The sequence below is a fragment of the Ranitomeya imitator genome, chromosome 9 (genome assembly GCF_032444005.1).
Source record: "Ranitomeya imitator isolate aRanImi1 chromosome 9, aRanImi1.pri, whole genome shotgun sequence".
In the NCBI taxonomy this organism is placed as follows: Eukaryota; Metazoa; Chordata; class Amphibia; order Anura; family Dendrobatidae; genus Ranitomeya; species Ranitomeya imitator.
Window position 1 is genome coordinate 53,958,393 of NC_091290.1, and position 23,505 is coordinate 53,981,897.

Genomic DNA, 23,505 nt, shown 5'->3' on the forward strand with positions numbered 1-23,505 from the left:
ATGTAGAAGTTAGGAAAAATTAAGTAATGTGTTCTGCAAGCGGAGCTCGAGATAACTGTGTTATTTCCTGCAGAGACGAGTCCTGGCTGGATGAAGTGATGGCGGTCTGTGCTGGATGAAAGATGAAGGACTTCACCTAGAGACGTCACTGGTGAGTCAGTGTTACCTATACACTGACACTATACACTAAGGTCCTGTGTACAATGTCATCGGTGATCACTGTATTACCTCTACACAGACACTGCATACCAAGTACAGATCTTCTGTGAATACTGGCACTTATGGTGATAGTATTGTGTTGTTTTTTTTTCTTCCTAACTGAAGGGTAAATTGACTAGATCAATGGATGTTTGACAGGTTATAGTTTCACACAGCAACTATTTTTCTGGAATAATCTGGTTCAGGTGAGGTGAAAATGAGAGGCGTGAGGTAAAAATGAAGAGGTGTGAATGCAAAATGAGAGAAGTGAGGGTAAAATAGTGGTGTGATTGGAAAATGACAGGTGTGAGGTCAAAATGACAGGTGTTAGGGGGGAAATGAGAGGAATGAGGGGGAAAATGAGAGAAGTGAGGTGCTATAACTAACCACAAATAGTTACTATGCCCGGGCAACGCCGAGCTCTTCAGCTAGTATGTAATATTATTACAATAATTATACAAGTACCATATTTATTACAATAAAGGACCCATACATTTGAGTCTCACACCCTTAGTGCAAAACTGGCATGAAAATGCCAAAAGTAGCAAAACTTTTTCACAACTTAAAGGGACTCTGTCACCTGAATTTGGCGGGACTGGTTTTGGGTCATATGGGCGGAGTTTTCTTCTTTCAATCTTGCCTTGCTCAGGCGTGTACTATGGAGGACAGAGAATGAACTTCAATCCAATATTGCAGCCAGCATGCAGCCAGCGGGTAAGGAAAGGGTGAATCAAACACCCGAAAACTCCGCCCATATGACCCAAAACCAGTCCCGCCAAATTCAGGTGACAGGTTCCCTTTAAGTTGTGCAAAAATGTTGTGACTTTTCAAATGTTTTTTTTATGCCAGATTTCTGGCATTACAGTTGTGATGAATCAGGCCCTACATTTTTTTTGTTAATTTTCTTGTAATAATATTAAAACAAGTTATGTAAAAAAGACTATATATAATAAAAGATATATTTTATTACAAAAAAATTCAAGTAACTGTAAATCTCATTCAACTGTTGACTGGAAGCAGGGCACATGACAAATACATAAATACATTGTTAATTGGATCAATTAAAATGTTAAAAATGAGGTAGAGGAACAAAACTCAAAAGCAGAAATCACATGAAAAAACATTAGATGTGGCTTCTCCATAAGTCCTGGATGTAATCAGATTTTATGACATTTTTTTTACATTTTAAACCATTTCATTTTTTAGAGAAAGAACCAATGCCTGATCCTTCTTCTGGATTGATAGCAATGCCAGATCCTTCATCTTGACCAATTATTGCACCAGATCCTTCTTCTGGGGTGATTACAATGCCAGATCCTTCATCTTGACCAATTATTGCACCAGATCCTTCTTCTGGAGTAATAACAATGCCAGAGCCTTCATCTTGAGCGATTACTGCACCAGATCCTTCTTCTGGAGTGATTACAATGCCAGATCCTTCATCTTGACCAATTATTGCACCAGATCCTTCTTCTGGAGTGATGACAATACCAGATCCTTCATCTTGACCAATTATTGCACCAGATCCTTCTTCTGGAGTGATGATGATGCCAGATCCTTCATCCTGAGCGATGACTGCACCAGATCCTTCTTCTGGAGTGATGATGATGCCAGATCCTTCATCTTGAGCTATGACTGCACCAGATCCTTCTTCTGGAGTGATGGCTATGCCAGATCCTTCATCTTGAGCTATGACTGCACCAGATCCTTCTTCTGGAGTAATTACAATGCCAGATCCTTTATCTTGACCGATTATTGCACCAGATCCTTCTTCTGGAGTGACTACAACACCAGATCCTTCATCTTGAGCAATTACTGCACCAGATCCTTCTTCTGGAGTGATGATGATGCCAGATCCTTCATCCTGAGCGATGACTGCACCAGATCCTTCTTCTGGAGTGATGACAATGCCAGATCCTTCATCTTGAGCTATGATTGTGCCAGATCCTTCTTCAGGAGTGATGACTATGCCAGATCCTTCATCTTGACCGATTACTGTACCAGATCCTTCTGGTGGAGTGATTACAATGCCAGATCCTTCATCTTGAGCAATGGCAATTCCAAATTCCTGGCCAGAACCTAATCCAGATCCTTCAAAAACTAAAAAGATCAGTAGTTAGTAGCCATCAATTGCATAACTTAGTCACTAAACAACAGAAAAAAATTCCATAAAAATGACAGGCAGATTAGTTTTCAAAGCACTTGTGTGTGTGTTAAGGAATACAATGTGTCGGGCTTCTTCAATTAAAAATGATAGATTATAAAACAGAAAATTGAAAGAGATTGAATGTATTAGTTTGCGAAAATGTCACTAATTCAAGCAATTGTATCACAGTATTGCATGTGTCAACATGGTAGACACACAAGAAGCCAGCCATTCTGTTCCTTTTGACTCCTCATAGGTAGTATATAGTCACAGATATAGCTAAGATTTAGTTTTCATAGCTACATACTCTTAGGGCACAATTTTCTGACATTTTTCTTTTGTAAAGAGACCAATACTAAGGATGTTTCCACGCCACCAGTCTCCGCAAAAATAGCAAGCGCTTGGGAGGATTCGCTGCAGGACATGGTATAAGTAGGGCTGGCCAACTAAAAGTATTGGTGATTTTACGCCAGAAGTGCCAGGAGCATTTCTAATAAGACGCAAGAAGGAGAACACCGGAGGAGAGACACGTTACCATTTAAGTGATGTGCGCCTCTTAACGAATTTTGCACATTGTACTCCAGCAAACGCTTCATTGACCACATCAGTCTTTTAATGAATCGGCCCCTTTGTATCACTCATAAAGGTATGTGCAGATGAACTACCAGTGCTTTGGAAGCAGTGCATGTTCGCTGCATCCAAAGCACTGCCAGTTATTGAACCCAGGTTAATCCGCATGTGATCACTGAACTGTGCGGATTCACCGCGTCCAACACATTGGAAAGATGCACCGCATATCTGTCTCCACGGATGAACTACGGGCGTCTTTGGATGCATAGTGGACATGGGATTTCTTGAAATCCCATTGATTATACTGTAACAACTGGATGCTGCGGGTTGGGTGCTGCATAAATACACAGCGTCCAACCCGCAGCATTTACTGATCGTCTGCACATACCCTAATAGTTTGGGATCCCATTACAAATTAGCACTGAGTCCCAGGATACCACATATAAAAAACATTAATTACCTGGTTCTCTTTTGTTTTCCAGCCACCCCTGGATCAACCTTACATTTGCCCATTATTTTTTTGTTGCATTCAGACAATACAGTCAAAGTTGCGCTCAAAGCCAAAAATCATCATTCTTGGCAGCACATCATACTTTGAAATTAGACTTGTGCTGCCGAGAACAATGCTATTTTATCTGCACAGAATGCACCATAAGAAGTCTGGCAATACATACATATAATGGAACATTGTGTATAGGGTTGTATAATTAATGCTGGATTTCTGTTCTTACAGGATTACACCACTAGAGCATATAATACTATGGTATAAATATTACATCTACTAAGAAGCTGTAAGACAAGAGGATATATACACATAATGGAGCTGGACTTACCAGGAGCGGACAATATGCGGGTCACGCAGCAGAGGAGGAGAAGGTAAGTGGCCTGCATTGTGGTCCTGCTGCTGTATGACTACAGGTAAGAAGTGAGGAGCAGATGGAAGAGGCCTCTTTATATAGGACGGTGACACTACATTTGGGGGAGGGGTCAGTGAATGATAATAGCTCCGCCCTCTTGTACAAACACAATGTTATCACATTCTAATGCAAATGACGCTAATGGTTACACAGTAACATCATACTGCCAGGTCCGTTTTACTATATAGTAAACATGGTACATAGAAATACTAGGAAAACCCAACAACAAACGTGGAATACTGCTTTTTTTCTCAATTTTGTCACACTTGGAATTTTCTCTCCGCTTTCCAGTGCATTACATGATAAGATGAATGGTGTCAATCACAAATACAACTCATCCTGCAAGAACAAGCCTTCATATAGCTGCATATATGAAGAGATAAAAAAAAAACTTAAGGCTCTTGGCAAAAGAAGAGGAAAAAACAAAAATGGAAACTAGCCAAGACAGCAAGGGGTTAATGGACATAATGGTTTATCCCTATTTTACAAATTTGATATGAGTCACTTCATGTGCCAAGTTTCATTTTTTTTTTTCAACAAAATGTACAAAACTTTTTTCTCACGGGCTTGTTCACATTTGAAGTGACTATGTTAGGCTACGTTCATACTAGCGTTGTGCGCCGCTGCGTCGGCGACGCAACGCACAACGCACGCAAAAACGCGGCAAAACGCATGCAAAAATGCTGCGTTTTGCGACGCATGCGTCGTTTTTTGCCGAAAATCGGACGCAAGAAAAATGCAACTTGCACAACGCAACAAACAAAAACGCATGCGTCCCCCATGTTAAATATAGGGGCGCATGACGCGTGCGTCGCCGCTGCGTCGCCCGACGCTAACCCGACGCACACTAGCATAACGCTAGTGTGAACGTAGCCATAGAAAACCCTCAAATAAGACCTCATTTTACAAAGTGCGCCAATCAAAGTATTCTAAATTTCTTTCTGTGAACTGTTCAGGTTATTCATTGAAAGTAATGCAATGTGGAATGAAAAGCAATATTAAATGTTTCATTTTTTTCAACCAACATGTTGCTTTTGCCTCCTTGTTTCCATTTCCACAAGAGGTAAAGAAAGTAAGTACACCCAGAAATGTGTTATACTTTTTTTACCGAGCAGGCTGTACCCTGTATGTGCTTGGAAGCTACTGTTTGGGCACAGGGCAGGGCGTGGAAATAAATGGCGTGCATTAAAAGAGGTCTGGATACACATGATGAGAGCATTATACTGCCTCTGTACAAATCCCTATTTAGACCGCACATGGAGTACTGTGTCCAGTTTTGGGCACCGGTGCTCAGGAAGGATATAATGGAACTAGAGAAAGTACAAAGGAGGGCAACAAAATTAATAAAGGGGATGGGAGATCTACAATACCCAGATAGATTAGCGAAATTAGGATTATTTAGTCTAAAAAAAAGACGACTGAGGGGCGATCTAATAACCATGTATAAGTATATAAGGGGACAATACAAATATCTCGCTGAGGATCTGTTTATACCAAGGAAGGTGACGGGCACAAGGGGGCATTCTTTGCGTCTGGAGGAGAGAAGGTTTTTCCACCAACATAGAAGAGGATTCTTTACTGTTAGGGCAGTGAGAATCTGGAATTTCTTGCCTGAGGAGGTGGTGATGGCGAACTCAGTCGAGGGGTTCAAGAGAGGCCTGGATGTCTTCCTGGAGCAGAACAATATTGTATCATACAATTATTAGGTTCTGTAGAAGGACGTAGATCTGGGGATTTATTATGATGGAATATAGGCTGAACTGGATGGACAAATGTCTTTTTTCGGCCTTGCTAACTATGTTACTATGTTACTATGTAAAGGAGCTCCATATGATTTATGGAGGGCACATTTGTGTGGAATAGATTGGGGGCACAATGTCAAATTTCCATTGCTCCTTAGGTGCCAAAACAGCAGAAACCCCCAAAAGTGATCGAAGTCTAGATGAATTAATCATGTAGTGACCATTTTGAACCCACATTTCCTTCACCTTATTTTTCATCCTTGGAAAGTGAAAATGAAAAATTTTCGTTAGCTAAATTGTTCAGTTTTTCCCTAATACAGCAGTGTACACCATGCAATTGGAATTGGTGCCAATACAGCAGAAACTTCACACTCAGCGTATGAAAATAAGGTCCGTATATTACGGCCGTAATACGCTGAAAAGTCCCGAAAATAGTGGTCCGTAGCTCCTCCGTAGGCAGGGTGTGTCAGCGTATTTTGCGCATGGCATCCTCCGTATGTAATCCGTATGGCATCCGTACTGCGTGTTTTTATCGCAAGCTTGCAAAACCGACATACGGACATACAAGGGATCCATGTGTAAAAAAAAAACAAAACATATATACTGTCTATATATATATATATATATACAGTGCCTACAAGTAGTATTCAACCCCCTGCAGATTTAGCAGGTTTAATAAGATGCAAGTAAGTTAGAGCCTTCAAACTTCAAACAAGAGCAGGATTTATTAACAGATGCATAAATCTTACAAACCAAAAAGTTTTGTTGCTCAGTTAAATTTTTATACATTTTAAACATAAAAGTGTGGGTCAATTATTATTCAACCCCTAGGTTTAATATTTTGTGGAATAACCTTTGTTTGCAATTACAGCTAATAATCGTCTTTTAAAAGACCTGATCAGTCCAGCACAGGTCTCTGGAGTTATCTTGGCCCACTCCTCCATGCAGATCTTCTCCAAGTTATCTAGGTTCTTTAGGTGTCTCATGTGGACTTTAATCTTGAGCTCCTTCCACAAGTTTTCAATTGGGTTAAGGTCAGGAGACTGACTAGGCCACTGCAACACCTTGATTTTTTGCCTCTTGAACCAGGCCTTGGTTTTCTTGGCTGTGTGCTTTGGGTCGTTGTCTTGTTGGAAGATGAAATGACGACCCATCTTAAGATCCTTGATGGAGGAGCGGAGGTTCTTGGCCAAAATCTCCAGGTAGGCCGTGCTATCCATCTTTCCATGGATGCGGACCAGATGGCCAGGCCCCTTGGCTGAGAAACAGCCCCACAGCATGATGCTGCCACCACCATGCTTGACTGTAGGGATGGTATTCTTGGGGTCGTATGCAGTGCCATCCAGTCTCCAAACGTCACGTGTGTGGTTGGCACCAAAGATCTCGATCTTGGTCTCATCAGACCAGAGAACCTTGAACCAGTCAGTCTCAGAGTCCTCCAAGTGATCATGAGCAAACTGTAGACGAGCCTTGACATGACGCTTTGAAAGTAAAGGTACCTTACGGGCTCGTCTGGAACGGAGACCATTGCGGTGGAGTACGTTACTTATGCTATTGACTGAAACCAATGTCCCCACTGCCATGAGATCTTCCCGGAGCTCCTTCCTTGTTGTCCTTGGGTTAGCCTTGACTCTTCGGACAAACCTGGCCTCGGCACAGGAGGAAACTTTCAAAGGCTGTCCAGGCTGTGGAAGGCTAACGGTAGTTCCATAAGCCTTCCACTTCCGGATGATGCTCCCAACAGTGGAGACAGGTAGGCCCAACTCCTTGGAAAGGGTTTTGTACCCCTTGCCAGCCTTGTGACCCTCCACGATCTTGTCTCTGATGGCCTTGGAATGCTCCTTTGTCTTTCCCATATTGACCATGTATGAGTGCTGTTCACAAGTTTGGGGAGGGTCTTAAATAGTCAGAAAAGGCTGGAAAAAGAGATAATGAATCCAAACATGTGAAGCTCATTGTTCTTTGTGCCTGAACTACTTCTTAATACTTTAGGGGAACCAAACAGAATTCTGGTGGGTTGAGGGGTTGAATAATAAATGACCCTCTGAAAAAACTTTTCACAATTTAAAAAAAAAAATAAACAAAGAAATAACATTATTTTTTGCTGCAGTGCATTTCACACTTCCAGGCTGATCTACAGTCCAAATGTCACAATGCCAAGTTAATTCCAAATGTGTAAACCTGCTAAATCTGCAGGGGGTTGAATACTACTTGTAGGCACTGTATATATATGTCAGTAGACACATATATGTATATATATTAATATTTCATCCAGCGCGATATAGCAGAAAGCCGGTAATTCAATTACCGGCTTTTGCTTTCTCCTTCCTAAAGCCGCCATGATATGAGACATGGTTTACATACAGTAAACCATCTCATATCACCATTTTTTTTTGCATATTCCACACTACTAATGTTAGTAGTGTGTCTATGCAAAATTTGGCCGTTCTAGCTAGTAAATTAAGGGGTTAAATGGCGGAAAAAATTGGCGTGGGCTCCCGCACAATTTTCTCCGCCAGAGTAGTAAAGCCAGTGACTGAGGGCAGATATTAATAGCCTGGAGAGGGTCCATGGTTATTGGCTCCCCCTGGCTAAAAACATCTGCCCCCAGCCACCCCAGAAAAGGCACATCTAGAAGATGCGCCTATTCTGGCACTTGGCCACTCTCTTCCCATTCCCGTGTAGCGGTGGGATATGGGGTAATGAAGGGTTAATGCCACCTTGCTATTGTAAGGTGACATTAAGCCAAATTAATAATGGAGAGGCGTCAATTATGACACCTATCCATTATTAATCCAATACTAGTAAAGGGTTAAAAAAATACACAAACACATTATTAAAAATTATTTTAATGAAATAAAAACAAAGGTTGTTTTAATATTTTATTGAACGCCCAATCCAATCACTGAAGACCCTCGTTCTGTAACAAAAAAAACATAATAAACCAACAATATCCTTACCTTCCGCAGATCTGTAAAGTCCAAGGATGTAAATCCATCTGAAGGGGTTAAAATATTTTGCAGGCACGAGCTTTGCTAATGCAACGTTGCTCATGTCTGCAAAACCTCGGAGAATGTAAGTAAAGTAGGTCATTGACCTATATTTACCTGCATTTGCGGTGAGGCGCCCTCTGCTGGTTGTCCTCATATGAACTCGAGCCAGGGAGCTTTCTAGGAAAGTTCCCACGATCTAGGAACAGCCAGCAGAGGGCGCCTCACCGCAAATGCAGGTAAATATAGCTCAATGACCTACTTTACCTACATTCTCCGGGGTTTTGCAGACATGAGCAACGTTGCATTAGCAAAGCTCGTGCCTGCAAAATATTTTAACCCCTTCAGATGGATTTACATCGTTGGACTTTACAGATCTGCGGAAGGTAAGGATATTGTTGGTTTATTATGTTTTTTTTGTTACAGAACGAGGGTCTTCAGTGATTGGATTGGGCGTTCAATAAAATATTAAAACAACCTTTGTTTTTATTACATTAAAATAATTTTTAATAATGTGTTTGTGTATTTTTTTAACCCTTTACTAGTATTGGATTAATAATGGATAGGTGTCATAATTGACGCCTCTCCATTATTAATTTGGCTTAATGTCACCTTACAATAGCAAGGTGGCATTAACCCTTCATTACCCCATATCCCACCGCTACACGGGAATGGGAAGAGAGTGGCCAAGTGCCAGAATAGGCGCATCTTCCAGATGTGCCTTTTCTGGGGTGGCTGGGGGCAGGTGTTTTTAGCCGGGGGGGGGGCAATAACCATGGACCCTCTCCAGGCTATTAATATCTGCCCTCAGTCACTGGCTTTACTACTCTGGTGGAGAAAATTGTGCGGGAGCCCACGCCAATTTTTTCCGCCATTTAACCCCTTAATTGGGGTGCATTAAAAGAGGTCTGGATACACATGATGAGAGCATTATACTGCCTCTGTACAAATCCCTAGTTAGACCGCACATGGAGTACTGTGTCCAGTTTTGGGCACCGGTGCTCAGGAAGGATATAATGGAACTAGAGAGAGTACAAAGGAGGGCAACAAAATTAATAAAGGGGATGGGAGAACTACAATACCCAGATAGATTAGCGAAATTAGGATTATTTAGTCTAGAAAAAAGACGACTGAGGGGCGATCTAATAACCATGTATAAGTATATAAGGGGACGATACAAATATCTCGCTGAGGATCTGTTTATACCAAGGAAGGTGACGGGCACAAGGGGGCATTCTTTGCGTCTGGAGGAGAGAAGGTTTTTCCACCAACATAGAAGAGGATTCTTTACTGTTAGGGCAGTGAGAATCTGGAATTGCTTGCCTGAGGAGGTGGTGATGGCGAACTCAGTCGAGGGGTTCAAGAGAGGCCTGGATGTCTTCCTGGAGCAGAACAATATTGTATCATACAATTATTAGGTTCTGTAGAAGGACGTAGATCTGGGTATTTATTATGATGGAATATAGGCTGAACTGGATGGACAAATGTCTTTTTTCGGCCTTACTAACTATGTTACTATGTTACTATGTTACTATGTAATTTACTAGCTAGAACGGCCAAATTTTGCATATACACACTACTAACATTATTAGTGTGGAATATGCAAAAAAAAATGGGGATATGACATGGTTTACTGTATGTAAACCATGTCTCATATCATGTCGGGTTTTAGGAAGGAGAGAGCAAAAGCCGGTAATTGAATTACCGGCTTTAAAGCTGTCTAGCGCTGGAAGAAATATTAATATATATATATATATATGTGTCTCACTGACATATATATATATATATATATATATATATATATACCTATTCTATGTCTACACATTTATTCTACCTATTCTACTGGAAGCTGTCAGTGTGATTTTACTGTACACCGCAATGAATTACCGGCTTTTCTCGCTAACACCGCTGCGTATTTCTCGCAAGTCACACTGCTGGTCCGTGTGTGATCCGTATTTTTGGGGCTTCCATAGACTTTCATTGACGTTTTATTTGCGCAATACAGTGACAAACGCAGCATGCTGCGATTTTCTACGGCCGTAGAAAGCCGTATAATACTGATCAGTTTAATACGGCAGATAGGAGCAGGGGCATAGAGCATAATTGTGCCGTATGTTTTGCGAGTTTTACGGACGTAGTTTCTGCGCTCTTACGTCCGTAAAACTCGCAAGTGTGAAGCCGGCCTAAGGGTCCTAGACCAGTGTCTGTACACATGATGAAAGGTCAGACATTAAAGCGCAGGAACATTAGCCTACAAAGGAAAATTTAAAGTATATGTTGAAATCTTAAACTGAATGAGCAGATAACATTGAATGCAATATTCTGATTGTTCAATTCAGTTTGTGATTAAATTGTATTTTTTTTGTCCTTAGAGATATTATCTTGGAGACTTTACAATCTGAATGTTTTTGGAAAAGCTAATGCTATCACAAAGGTGAATGTTTAAAATTGAAAAGAACACAAACTCCAAGGTAAGAAAATACGTCATTTGCATGTGAAATGCAGACATGGGTGTGGGGGTCTGTACGTTAGTTGTGTTGCAAGTGTTTGGTTTTGCAACTGTTAAAAAATAACTAGAAAAAAAATACAGAGTAAGGCTACGTTCACATTAGCGTTGCGCCGCCCTGCGTCGGCGACGCAACGCGCGACGCACGGAAAAACGCGCGCAAACGCGCGCAAAAACGCGCGCGTTTTGCGACGCGTGCGTCGTTTTTGACGAAAATCGGACGCACAGAAAATGCAACTTGTTGCATTTTCTTGCGTCCGACGCTAGCGTCGGAAACGACGCACGTGGCGAAAAACGCCACCCAAAAAACGCACGCGTCCCCTATGTTAAACATAGGGGCGCGTCGCCGCTGCGTCGCCGCTGCGTCGCCGACGCAACAGCGGCGCAACGCTAATGTGAACGTAGCCTAAGTAATAAAACACGTAAGAGGGAATTTACAAAGATCAGAATTTGATGTGCCCGTTTTAGCCCAAAGTGCGTTGATTACAATAACAACAAGCAACAACACAGCAGAATAAAGGTGTAATCCATTCATATGTAGCTAATTACACTCAGAAGCGAAGCTAGGGCTTCAGCTTGTGGGGGCCCTCACCAGATAATCCTGACTCCAGCTGCAGTGGCGCTCCTTAATAGTGAGTATAGGGGAACATCACCGGGTGATCGCGCTGTGATTGAAAATAAATCTATATACAAAAATGAACACTGATATTACCGTCATATAGTGACCACAGTTGCAGATAGTGACTTACCGCTGACGATCTTTCTGATGGAGTCGTTCACTTTTCCCATATTTTCCATCTGGCCCAGACCAACAGATACTGAGCCGCTGCTGCTGTATGTGTCGTATGCTGTGTGGTACAATAATGGCTCCTCTTACCGCCCCACATAATACTGCCAGCACTCTAGATAGTAAAATTCCCCACTAGAAAATAATAGTGCCCGTTGCTAGTGCCCTCCACATTTTGTCCCTAAAAAGTAATAATACCCAGTATGAAACATTGATGGTCACAATAATAATCTACTATATAATTGTCTAAGGGTCACTTCCGTCTGTCTGTCCTTCTGTCTGTCACGGTTATTCATTCGCGGATTGGTCTCGCCAACTGCCTGTCATGGCTGCCGCGACCAATCAGCAACGGGCACAGTCTGGAAGAAAATGGCCACTCCTTACTCCCGGCAGTCAGTGCCTGTCGCCCGCATACTCCCCTCCGGTCACCGCTAACACAGGGTTAATGCCGGCGGTTACGAACTGAGTTATGCTGCGGGTAACGCACTCCGTTACCGCCGCTATTAACCCTGTGTGTCCCCAACTTTTCACTATTGATGCTGCCTATGCGGCATCAATAGTAAAAAATGTAATGTTAAAAATATATATATATATAAAAAAACCCTGCTATACTCACCCTCTGTAGTCGCTCGCGCCGACCCCCATCTTCGGTTGCAGGTTCCGGTGGCAAAGAAGGTATGGGAGAAGGACCTGCCATGACTTCACGGTCATGCGACCGCGATGTCATCACAGGCCCAGCGCGCCTGCGCGGGAAGGACCTGCCATGACGTCAACGGGCCCTCGGAAAGGGGAGTGTATGTTTGTTTTTTATTTTTTAATCTGTGACAAACCTGGCTGGGCAATATACTACATTGCTGGGCAATATACTACGTGACTGGCCAATATACTACGTGGCTCTGTGCTGTATACTACGTCACTGGGCAATATACTACGTGGCTCTGTGCTGTATACTACGTCACTGGGCAATATACTACGTGGCTCTGTGCTGTATACTACGTCACTGGGCAATATACTACGTCACTGGGCAATATACTACGTGGCTGCGCAATATACTACTTCACTAGGCAATATACTACGTAACTGGGCAATATACTACGTGGCTCTGTGCTGTATACTACGTCACTGGGCAATATGCTACGTGGTTCTGTGCTGTATACTACATCACTGGGCAATATACTACATGGCTCTGTGCTGTATACTACATAGCTGGGCAATATACTACGTAACTGGGCAATATACTACGTCACTGGGCAATATACTACGTGTCTGGGCAATATACTACGTGGCAGGAAAATATACTACGTGACTGTGCAATATACTACATGGCTGGGCAATTTACTACCTGGCTGGGCAATATACTACGTGGGCTGTGCAATATACTATGTGGACATGCATATTCTAGTAATAATAACAATCTTTATTTTTATATAGCACTAACATATTCCGCAGCGCTTTACAGGTTGCATACATTATCATCGCCGTTGGGGCTCACATTCTAAATTCCCTATCAGTATGTCTTTTGGAGTGTGGGAGGAAACAGGAGAACTTGGAGGAAACCCACGCAAACACGGAGAGAACATACAAACTCTTTGCAGATGTTGTCCTTGGTGGGGTTTGAACCCAGGACTCCAGCGCTGCAAGGCTGCTGTGCTAACCACTGCGCCACCGTGCTACCCCCAATACTCTGAATGCCCCTATAACAATAATGCTTAAGTGCCTATTTAACATTTAATAATGTTCCCAAATCCACTATGCACAGTTTGGTGGGCCCACAACTTCCCTGTACACAGTATAATGTCCCCATCGCTCCCATATAAACAGTATGATGATCACACAACTTCCCTATACACTGAATGATGTCCCCACTGCTCCCCTATATACAGTATAATGAGCCCAAAGCTCCCCTCTACAAAGTATGATGAGCCCACTGCTCCCCTATACACAGTATGGAGAGCCCAAAGCTCCCCAATACACAGTATAATGCTGACAGAGTTCCACTATAGAGAGTATTAGGTCACCCAGAGCTCCACTATATACATTATAATTGGCCAAAGCTCCCTTATGCACAGTATAATGCCTCACCTCTCCCCTATACACAGTATGGTGGGCCCACAGCTCCCGTACATACAGTATGATGTCCCTCATAGTCCCCCTGTTCCCTTATACATAGTATAAAGCCCCCACAGCTACCCTATACACAGTATGGTGGGCCCACAGCTGCCTTTTACACAGTATGATGGGCCCACAGCTCCCATACATACAGTATGATCTCCCAGGGACGGACTGGGACCAAAAAGCAGCCCTGGCACAAATAAAAATTCACCAGCCCACATACGAGTGTCGTAGAATCAAATCGTAGAGCACTGACAGGTAGTGCCGACTTTTTTGCTTTATTTGTTACACCAATCAAATGTGTTAAACCACTTCATATATATAAGCTGCAGTGGCCATAGGGGGAATAGACATCAGTTCAATACAGATGGCCTGCTAAAAAAATACAGCACTGATCAGTCCAAATGCATTGTTTTCACATTAGATTGTTCACTAGAAGACAGCCCCCTCTGAATGCTCCTAGTGTACGCAATAAAATAAAAAATGCTTTCTTACCACTTGGACTGGTGACACTCCGCCATTTTGAGCGCTGTGTCCCCCAACAATCTCATGACATTGTTTATGTGACATAAGCGCTGCAGACTATCAGAGGACGTTGATCATCTGCAGCCTTTATATTATAATATAGAAAAACAATGGTATAAAACAGCATTATTTCAATCACCTTCTATCCAAACTATGTTATCTGCTTTAATTTGCTGTCAATCATAGACATTATAAAGACCAGTCGCAACTAAAAACCAATAGGGAAGATGCACTGGGAACCACAAATACGACTAAGGCCAGTCTCACACGTCCAGATAATTCCGGTACCGGAAAAATCGGTACTGGAATTATCCGTGTCCGTGTGCCGGTTCGTTTCTGTGGCACATCAGTGTGGCACACGTGCGGCGCAAGTGTGCCGCCCGTGTGCCCACTGGGTACCACACGCACCATGCCGGAGACCGCTAAAGTTTAGCGCTGTCCCCTGCATCTGGTGCTGAAGCCCCATTCATATCTTCCCTGCAGCAGCGTTTGCTGTAGAGAAGATATGAATAATTGTGTGTAAAATCAAGATCCAGGTCCCCACCCCCCTCCCACCCCCTGTGCGCCCTTGTACTGTATGAGCTATCACGTGGGGCCGCCGATTACAGTCATGAATATGCGGCTCCACCTCCCATAGGGATGACCTGGATCTTGATTTTACACACAATTATTCATTTCTTCTCTACAGCAAACGCTGCTGCAGGGAAGATATGTATCGCGGCTTCAGCACCAGTGGGGGGGACAGCGCTTACTGTAGCGCTGTCTCCTGCACGGCACACGGACTGCACACGGACAACTTTAATGGGTCCGTGTAATCCGTGCGCTCCCACGAACACTGGCATGTCTCCGTGTTTGGCACACGGAGACACGGTCCGCAAAAAATCAATGACATCTGCACAGATGCATTGATTTTAATGTGTCTACGTGTGTCAGTGGCTCCGGTACGTGAGGAAACTGTCACCTCATGTACCGGAGCCACTGACGTGTGAAACCGGCCTAAGACAGTCACCAAATAAATGCAAAAACGTTTTATTATTACATAGAAAAACAAATTAAATAGAACGAACAGATGGGGTTCATGGGAAGCATGTACAAATAACAAGCAGAAAGTGGGTGCGAAAGCGGTTGCAAAACATGCGTTGGAGTGGTGTGTGCCGGGGCTGCGGCACGTCATTTTAGTTGGTACACATGACTGGCTTTTTTGTCTTTTATTGATTCATTTTCTACCAATTTATTTGCTCCTCCGCCTTTGGTTATATACTTTTTGGCTACATGTCCTTTTGATATTTATATAGAAATATATATCATTCACTATCACACCTATGAATTTTATATATATTGATTTGTCTTTTACAACATATTATTTCTAATTAACAATTATTATGATTTTTTTGTATTATGCACTATTAGTAGCCACTATATATTATATATATATATATTTATATATACATATATATATATATATTTTTTTATATACCGTATCTATTTTTTTTACTTTTATTAATAATCCAACAAATTCACGTTTTCAAAATTATTGCATACTTATAGCACAACTTTATTTGTTATTTTCACTTTTAGATTGGATTCTACTTATTAATTTTTTTTTAATATTGAATGCATTTGGTTGTCAATAATTATCTTCATTGCACTATTGTCATTGCACTTTATTCACTATTTTGCACACAATTATTATATTTTATTGCACAGGATTTTTTACACAGTATTGATTATATTGCCACTTTTCCCTATTGCACTTCAAAGATTGGATTTTGATTATTTTTCATATATTATTTTTTATATATATTTCTTTGTATTGTGCGTATTTGTCAGTTGATATATACTTCTATTATTACTACCATCTGCACTTTATTTATATATGAAATATTGAGAGGATCTTGTACCAATGTTATATATTTTATATTTCTTTTCATATTCCAGTCATGTGAGATTTATTTTATTCTATTATTAATCTGTATGATTATTATGTTTTATTATTTATATTATATTATCTTATATATGTATATATCTTGTTCTAATTAGTCTGACGTGCCCCACCCCCCATACACAGGAATTATTTGTTATCAATTTTAATTAATTTTAATACAAACATTACGTCTTAATTTGTATATTGTGTCATTTTGCCTTTTATGATAATAAAATAATTTGACTTAATTGATTTTATTTATTTAGTAAATATATATATATATTTTTTGGGGGGGGGGGTATATAATTTGCTGAGGTAATCTGGAGAAATTTCACCCCATGCTTCCAGAAGCCCCTCCCACAAGTTGGTTTGGCTTGATGGGCACTTTTTGTGCACCATACGGTCAAGCTGCTCCCACAACAGCTCAATGGGGTTGAGATCTGGTGACTGCGCTGGCCACTCCATTACAGATAGAATACCAGCTGCCTGCTTCTTCCCTAAATAGTTCTTGCATAATTTGGAGGTGTGCTTTTGGTCATTGTCCTGGCATGGCATTGCAAAATGGAATGATAGCCTTCCTTATTCAAAATCCTTTTTACCTTGTAAAATCTCCCACTTTACCAGCACCAAAGCAACCCCAGACCATGACATTACCTCCACCATGCTTGACAGATGGTGTCAGACACTCTTTCAGCATCTTTTCAGTTGTTCTGAGTTTCACAAATGTTCTTCTGTGTGATCCAAACACCTCAAACTTGGATTCGTCTGTCCATAACACTTTTTTTCCAATCTTCCTTTGTCCAATGTCTTTGTTCTTTTGCCCATATTAATCTTTTCCTTTTATTAGCCAGTCTCAGATATGGCTTTTTCTTTGCCACTCTGCCCTGAAGGCCAGCATCCTGGAGTCGCCTCTTCACTGTAGACGTTGACACTGGCGTTTTGTGTGCACTATTTAATGCAGCTGCCAGTTGAGGACCTGCGAGGCGTCGATTTCTCAAACTACAGACTCTAATGTACTTGTTTTGTTGCTCAGTTGTGCAGCGGGGCCTCCCTCTTCTCTTTCTACTCTGGGTAGAGCCTGTTTGTCCTCTCCTCTGAAGGGAGTAGTACACACCGTTGTAGGAAATCTTCAGTTTCTTGGCAATTTCTCGCATGGACTAGTCTTCATTTCAAAGAACAAGAATAGACTGTCAAGTTTCACATGAAGGTTTTTTTTCTGGACTTTTTGAGAGTTTAATGGAACCAACAAATGTAATGCTCCAGATTCTCAACTAGCTCAAAGGAAGGTCAGGTTTATAGGTTCTCTAATCAGCCAAACAGTTTTTAGCTGCGCTATCATACTTGCACAAGGGTTATCAAGAGTATTCTAACCATCCATTAGCCTTCTTACACAGTTAGCAAACACAAAGTAACATAAGAACACTGCAGTGATGGTTGTTGGAAATGGGCCTCTATACACCTATGAAGATATTGCATTATAAACCAGACATTTGCAGTTAGAGTAGTCATTTACCACATTAACCACTTAAGCCCCAAGGGTGGTTTGCACGTTAATGACCGGGCCAATTTTTACTATTCTGACCACTGTCCCTTTATGAGGTTATAACTCTGGAACGCTTCAACGGATCTTGGCGATTCTGACACTGTTTTCTCGTGACATATTGTATTTTATGATTGTGCTAAAATTTCTTCAATATAACTTGCTTTTATTTGTGAAAAAAATGGAAATTTGGTGAAAATTTTGAAAATTTTGCAATGTTTCAACTTTGAATTTTTATGCCCTCAAATCACAGAGATATGTCATGTAAAATAATTAATAAGTAACATTTTCCACATGTCTACTTTACATCAGCACAATTTTGGAACCAACATTTTTTTTTTGTTAGGGAGTTATAAGGGTTAAAAGTTGACCAGCAATTTCTCATTTTTACAACACCAATATTTGAAGTCATTTTGAGGGGTCTATATGATAGAAAATAAAAAAGTGTGACACCATTCTAAAAACTGCACCTCTCAAGGTGCTCAAAACCACATTCAAGAAGTTTATTAACCCTTCATGTGTTTTACAGGAATGTTTGGAATGTTTAAAAAAAAATTAACATTTAACTTTTTTTCACAAAAAGAAGAAATTGGACCCCAAAAGTTGTGCCATTTGTTCTGAGTACGCCGATACCCCACATGTGGAAGTAAACCACTGTTTGGGCGCATGGCAGAGCTCGGAAGGGAAGGAGCGCCGTTTGACTTTTCAATGCAAAATTGACTGGAATTGAGATGGGACACCATGTTGCGTTTGGAGAGCCCCTGATGTGCCTAAACATTGAAACCCCCACAAGTGACACCATTTTGGAAAGTAGACCCTCTAAGGAACTAATCTAGATGTGTGGTGAGCACTTAAACCCACCAAGTGCTTCACAGAAGTTTATAATGCAGAGCCGTAAAAATAAAAAATCATATTTTTTCACAAATATGATCTTTTCGCCCCCAATTTGTTATTTTCCCAAGGCTAAGAGAAGAAATTGGACTGCAAAAAATTGTTGTGCCATTTGTTCTGAGTACGCCGATACCCCACATGTGGGAGTAAATCACTGTTTGGGCGCATGGCAGAGCTCGGAAGGGAAGAAGCGCTGTTTGACTTTTCAATGCAAAATTGACTGGAATTGAGATGGGACACCATGTCACGTTTGGAGAGCCCCTGATGGGCCTAAACATTGAAACCCCCCACAAGTGACACCATTTTGGAAAGTAGACCCCCTAAGGAACTTATCTAGCTGTGTTTTGACAGCTTTGTACCCCCAAGTGTTTCACTACAGTTTATAATGCAGAGCCGTGAAAATAATAATTTTTTTTCTTCACAAAAATTATTTTTTAGCCCCCAGTTTTGTATTTTCCCAAGGGTAACAGGAGAAATTCGACCCAAAAGTTGTTATCCAATGTGTCCTGAGTACGCTGATACGCCATATGTGGGGGGGAACCACCGTTTGGGCGCATGGCAGAGCTCGGAAGGGAAGAAGCGCCATTTGGAATGCAGACTTAGATGGATTGGTCTGCAGGCATCACATTGCATTTGCAGAGCCCCTGATGCACCTAAACAGTAGAACCCCCCCAAGTGACACCATTTTGGAAACTAGACCCCCCAAAAAACTTATCTAGATGTGTTTTGACAGCTTTGAACCCCCAAGTGTTTCACTACAGTTTATAACACAGAGTCGTAAAAATAAAAATTAATTTTTTTCCCACAAAAATGTTTTTTTAGCCCCCCCAAATTTTTATTTTCCCAAGGGTAACGAGAAAAATTGGACCCCAATAGTTGTTGTCCAATTTGTCCTGAGTACGCTGATTCCCCATATGTTGGGGTAAACCCCTGTTTGGGCGCACGGGAGAGCTCGGAAGGGAAGGACCACTGTTTTACTTTTTCAATGCAGAATTGGCTGGAATTGAGATCGGACGCCGCGTTTGGAGAGCCCTGATGTGCCTAAACAGTGGAAACCCCCCAATTATAACTGAAACCCTATCCCAAACACACCCCTAACCCTAATCCCAACCATAACCCTAACCACATTCCTAACCCTGACACACCCTTAACCCTAATCCCAACTGTAAATGTAATCCACACCCTAACCCTAACTTTAGCCCCAACCCTAACTTTAGCCCCAACCCTAGCTTTAGTACCAACCCTAACCCTAACTTTAGCCCTAACCCTAACTTTAGCCCCAACCCTAACCCTAACTTTAGCCCCAACCCTAACTCTAACTTTAGCCCCAACCCTAACATTAGCTCCAACCCTAACTTTAGCCCCAACCCTAACTCTAACTTTAGCCCCAACCCTAACTTTAGCCCCAGCCCTAACGCTAACTTTAGCCCCAACCCTAACTGTAGCCATAACCCTAGCCCCAACCCTATCCCTAGCCCCAACCCTAGCCCCAACTCCAACCCTAGCCTCAACCCCAACCCTAGCCCCAACCCTAACCCTAGCCCTAACCCTAGCCCTAACCCTAACCCTATCCCTAACCCTAGCCCCAACCCTAGCCCCAACCCTAACCCTAGCCCTAACCCTAACCCTAGCCCTAACTCTAACCCTAGCCCTAACCCTAACCCTAATGGGAAAATGGAAATAAATACATTTTTTTATTTTTTTATGTTTCCGTAACTAAGGGGGTGATGAAGGGGGGTTTAATTTACTTTTATAGTGGATTTTCTAGCGGATTTTCATGATTGGCAGCCATCACACACTAAAAGACGCTTTTTATTGCAAAAAATATTTTTTGCGTTACCACATTTTGAGACCTATAATTTTTCCATCTTTTGGTCCACAGAGTCATGTGAGGTCTTGTTTTTTGTGGGACGAGTTGATATTTTTATTGGTATCATTTTTGGGCACATGACATTTTTTAATTGCTTTTTATTCCGATGTTTGTGAGGCAGAATGACCAAAAACCAGCTATTCATGAATTTCTTTTCGGGGGGCGTTTATACCGTTCCGCTTTTGGTAAAACGGATAAAGCAGTTGTATTCTTCGGGTCAGTATGATTACAGCGATACATCATTTACATCATTTTTTATGTTTTGGCGCTTTTTATACGATAAAAACTATTTTATAGAAAAAATAATTATTTTTGCATCGCTTTATTGTGAGGACTGTAACTTTTTTATTTTTTTGCTGATGATGCTGTATGGTAGCTCTTTTTTTGTGGGACAAGATGATGTTTTCAGCGGTACCATGGTTATTTATATCCGTCTTTTTAATTGTGTGTTATTCCACTTTTTGTTCGGTGGTATGATAATAAAGTGTTGTTTTTTGCCTTGCCTCGTTTTTTTTTTTTTTTTACGGTGTTCCCTGAAGGGGTTAACTAGTGGGACAGTTTTATGGGTCGGGTCGTTACGGACGCGGCGATACTAAATGTGTGTATTTTTATGTTTTTTTTTTTATTTATTTAGATAAAGAAATATATTTATGGGAACAATATTTTTTTTTCTTTATTTAGGAATTTTATTTTTTTTTAAACACATCTAAAAAAATTTTTTTAAACTTTTTTACTTTGTCCCAGGGGGGACATCACTGTATAGTGACAGATCGCTGATCCGACACTTTGCAGAGCACTGTGTCAGATCAGCGATCTGGCGTGCCCTGCTCCTTGCTTACAGGAGCCTGCTCTGGACCCGGAAGTAGTCCCTGCAGGACCCGGAAGTAGCCCCGTGGCTATTTTGGATCCGGGGCCTGCAAGGACTAGACGCTCGGTACAAGGTTAGCACATCGCCTTGTATCGATCGTCTCAGGGAAGCCCGCAGGGAGCCCCCTCCCTGCGCAATGCTTCCCTGTACCGCTGGCACACTGCCATCATGTTTGATCGCGGTGTTCCGGGGGTTAATGTGCCAGGAGCGTTCTGTGACTGCTCCTGGCACATAGTGCCGGATGTCAGCTGCGATAGTCAGCTGACACCCGGCCGCGATCGGCCGCGCTCCCCCTGTGAGCGTGGCCGATCGCATATGACGTACTATCCCGTCACTGGGAATTAAGTCCCAGGTCACCTTGATGGGATAGTACGTCATATGGGATTAAGGGTTTAATAATGCATAGAGCGTACTTCTGAATCATTAAATGTTAGCTTCATTGGAAAAAAATGTGCTTTTCTTTCAAAAATAAGGAAATTTCTAAGTGACCCTAAATTTTGTCTGGTAGTGTACATGTGCAGCTCCTTCTGCTCACAGCAAGCACTTTCCCAGCACCTCCCCTGCTCTCTCCTTCTCTGTCGGGGCTGTGGACCAGAGCAGGAGAAGATGTGACCATGCGGAATTGAGCTACTTCTCTATCTGTCCCTGGGAGCACACACAGGTAGATTTTTCTGACCCTGGAGCTTGGTTGCAGGCTCTCTCCCTCAGAGGCGCGCAGTGCAGGAGGACAGGAGCACTGGCCAATCAGCTCTTCTATCAATCTGTTGCTTATTGGCCAGTGTTCTTCTCCAGCACGGCACGCCCCCTTTTTGAATGGCTGAACCCAGCACAGCAAAAAAAATATCAGTGTATAGAAAAATGTTTGCACCCCCACCCAACCAGTGGCACCATGAGCAAGCAGCTACCCATCCTCCGTCCCTGTCCCCGATTGCACAGAAACTTACTGCTGCAGTCTCCATATGTTCTGTCACTGCCATCAGAGACATCTTCAGTACTTTGTAAATACTTTCATGCCCTGCCGCCTCACTAGACAGGAGGAAGTGGGCGGTCTGATGTCCTGATCACAAGCTGCAGTGGGAGGCATGGCTGGAGCAGCACAGCGCGGTCCCCTATCCTGTTTCTGTGTTACCTCACTGTAGCGCTAGTGATCAGAACATCAGACCACCCACTTCCTCCTTTTTAGTGCGGCGCGATCAAGTGAGCAAGGCAAGCAAATGAATGCTGCCTGGCGTGCTGGCTGCTGAAGTGAACTCTGCAATGCCCGCTGACAACGCGGAGGGGGCAATATATCGAACATCCCATTACAAGGATCGGCCCTTCTGGCATTTGCCAGAAATGCCCGATGGCCAGTCCGTCACTGGATCTTCCCCAAAGTTCCCCTGTACACATTATAATGAGCCAACCGCTCCCTTAAACACAGTATAATGCCCCCACAGCTCCCTTTTACACAGTATGGTGGGCCCAAAGCTCCCTTATACACAGTATGAAGGGCCTGCAGCTCCCATACATACAGTAGGATGTCCAGCAGAGCTCCCCTATACATAGAATGATGTCCCCACCGCTCCCCCAAAAAATAGTATAATAGTTAGTAGCGTTCTGACACCGTGCAGGGCCTGCTCACTGCCAGGAGGAAATTAACTTTATTCCTCCCGGCAGCCTCACTCTTCCAGTCATAGGGGCGGGGGAAGGCACAGTATCAGTCACCGTTCTGCGTATAGAGAGCAGGAGCTGTAACTGCACCCCTGACCCTGACTGACAGCCGGTTCAGTACCCTCTCCCACCTGATAGCTACGCTATTAGTGCCCCTATAAACAATAATACTTCTTAAATGCCCATTTGACATTTAATAATGTCCCGAGTCCCCCCATGTACAGTAACAATGGCCCCAGCATCACTGATGTCAGCAGGCGGTCATGTGA

The 23,505-nt window shown here is 42.3% G+C and overlaps 1 protein-coding gene across 1 annotated transcript in view; it reads right to left on the reverse strand.

The window, feature by feature from the left end:
• Positions 1 to 23,505, reverse strand: part of LOC138648615 (putative per-hexamer repeat protein 5) — a 65,919-nt gene that overhangs the window by 33,780 nt on the left and 8,634 nt on the right. The window contains exon 2 of the mRNA XM_069738403.1: positions 1,420 to 2,298. Within this exon, the coding sequence (XP_069594504.1) occupies positions 1,420 to 2,298 (879 nt within the window). The remainder of the gene's footprint in view (positions 1 to 1,419; positions 2,299 to 23,505) is intronic.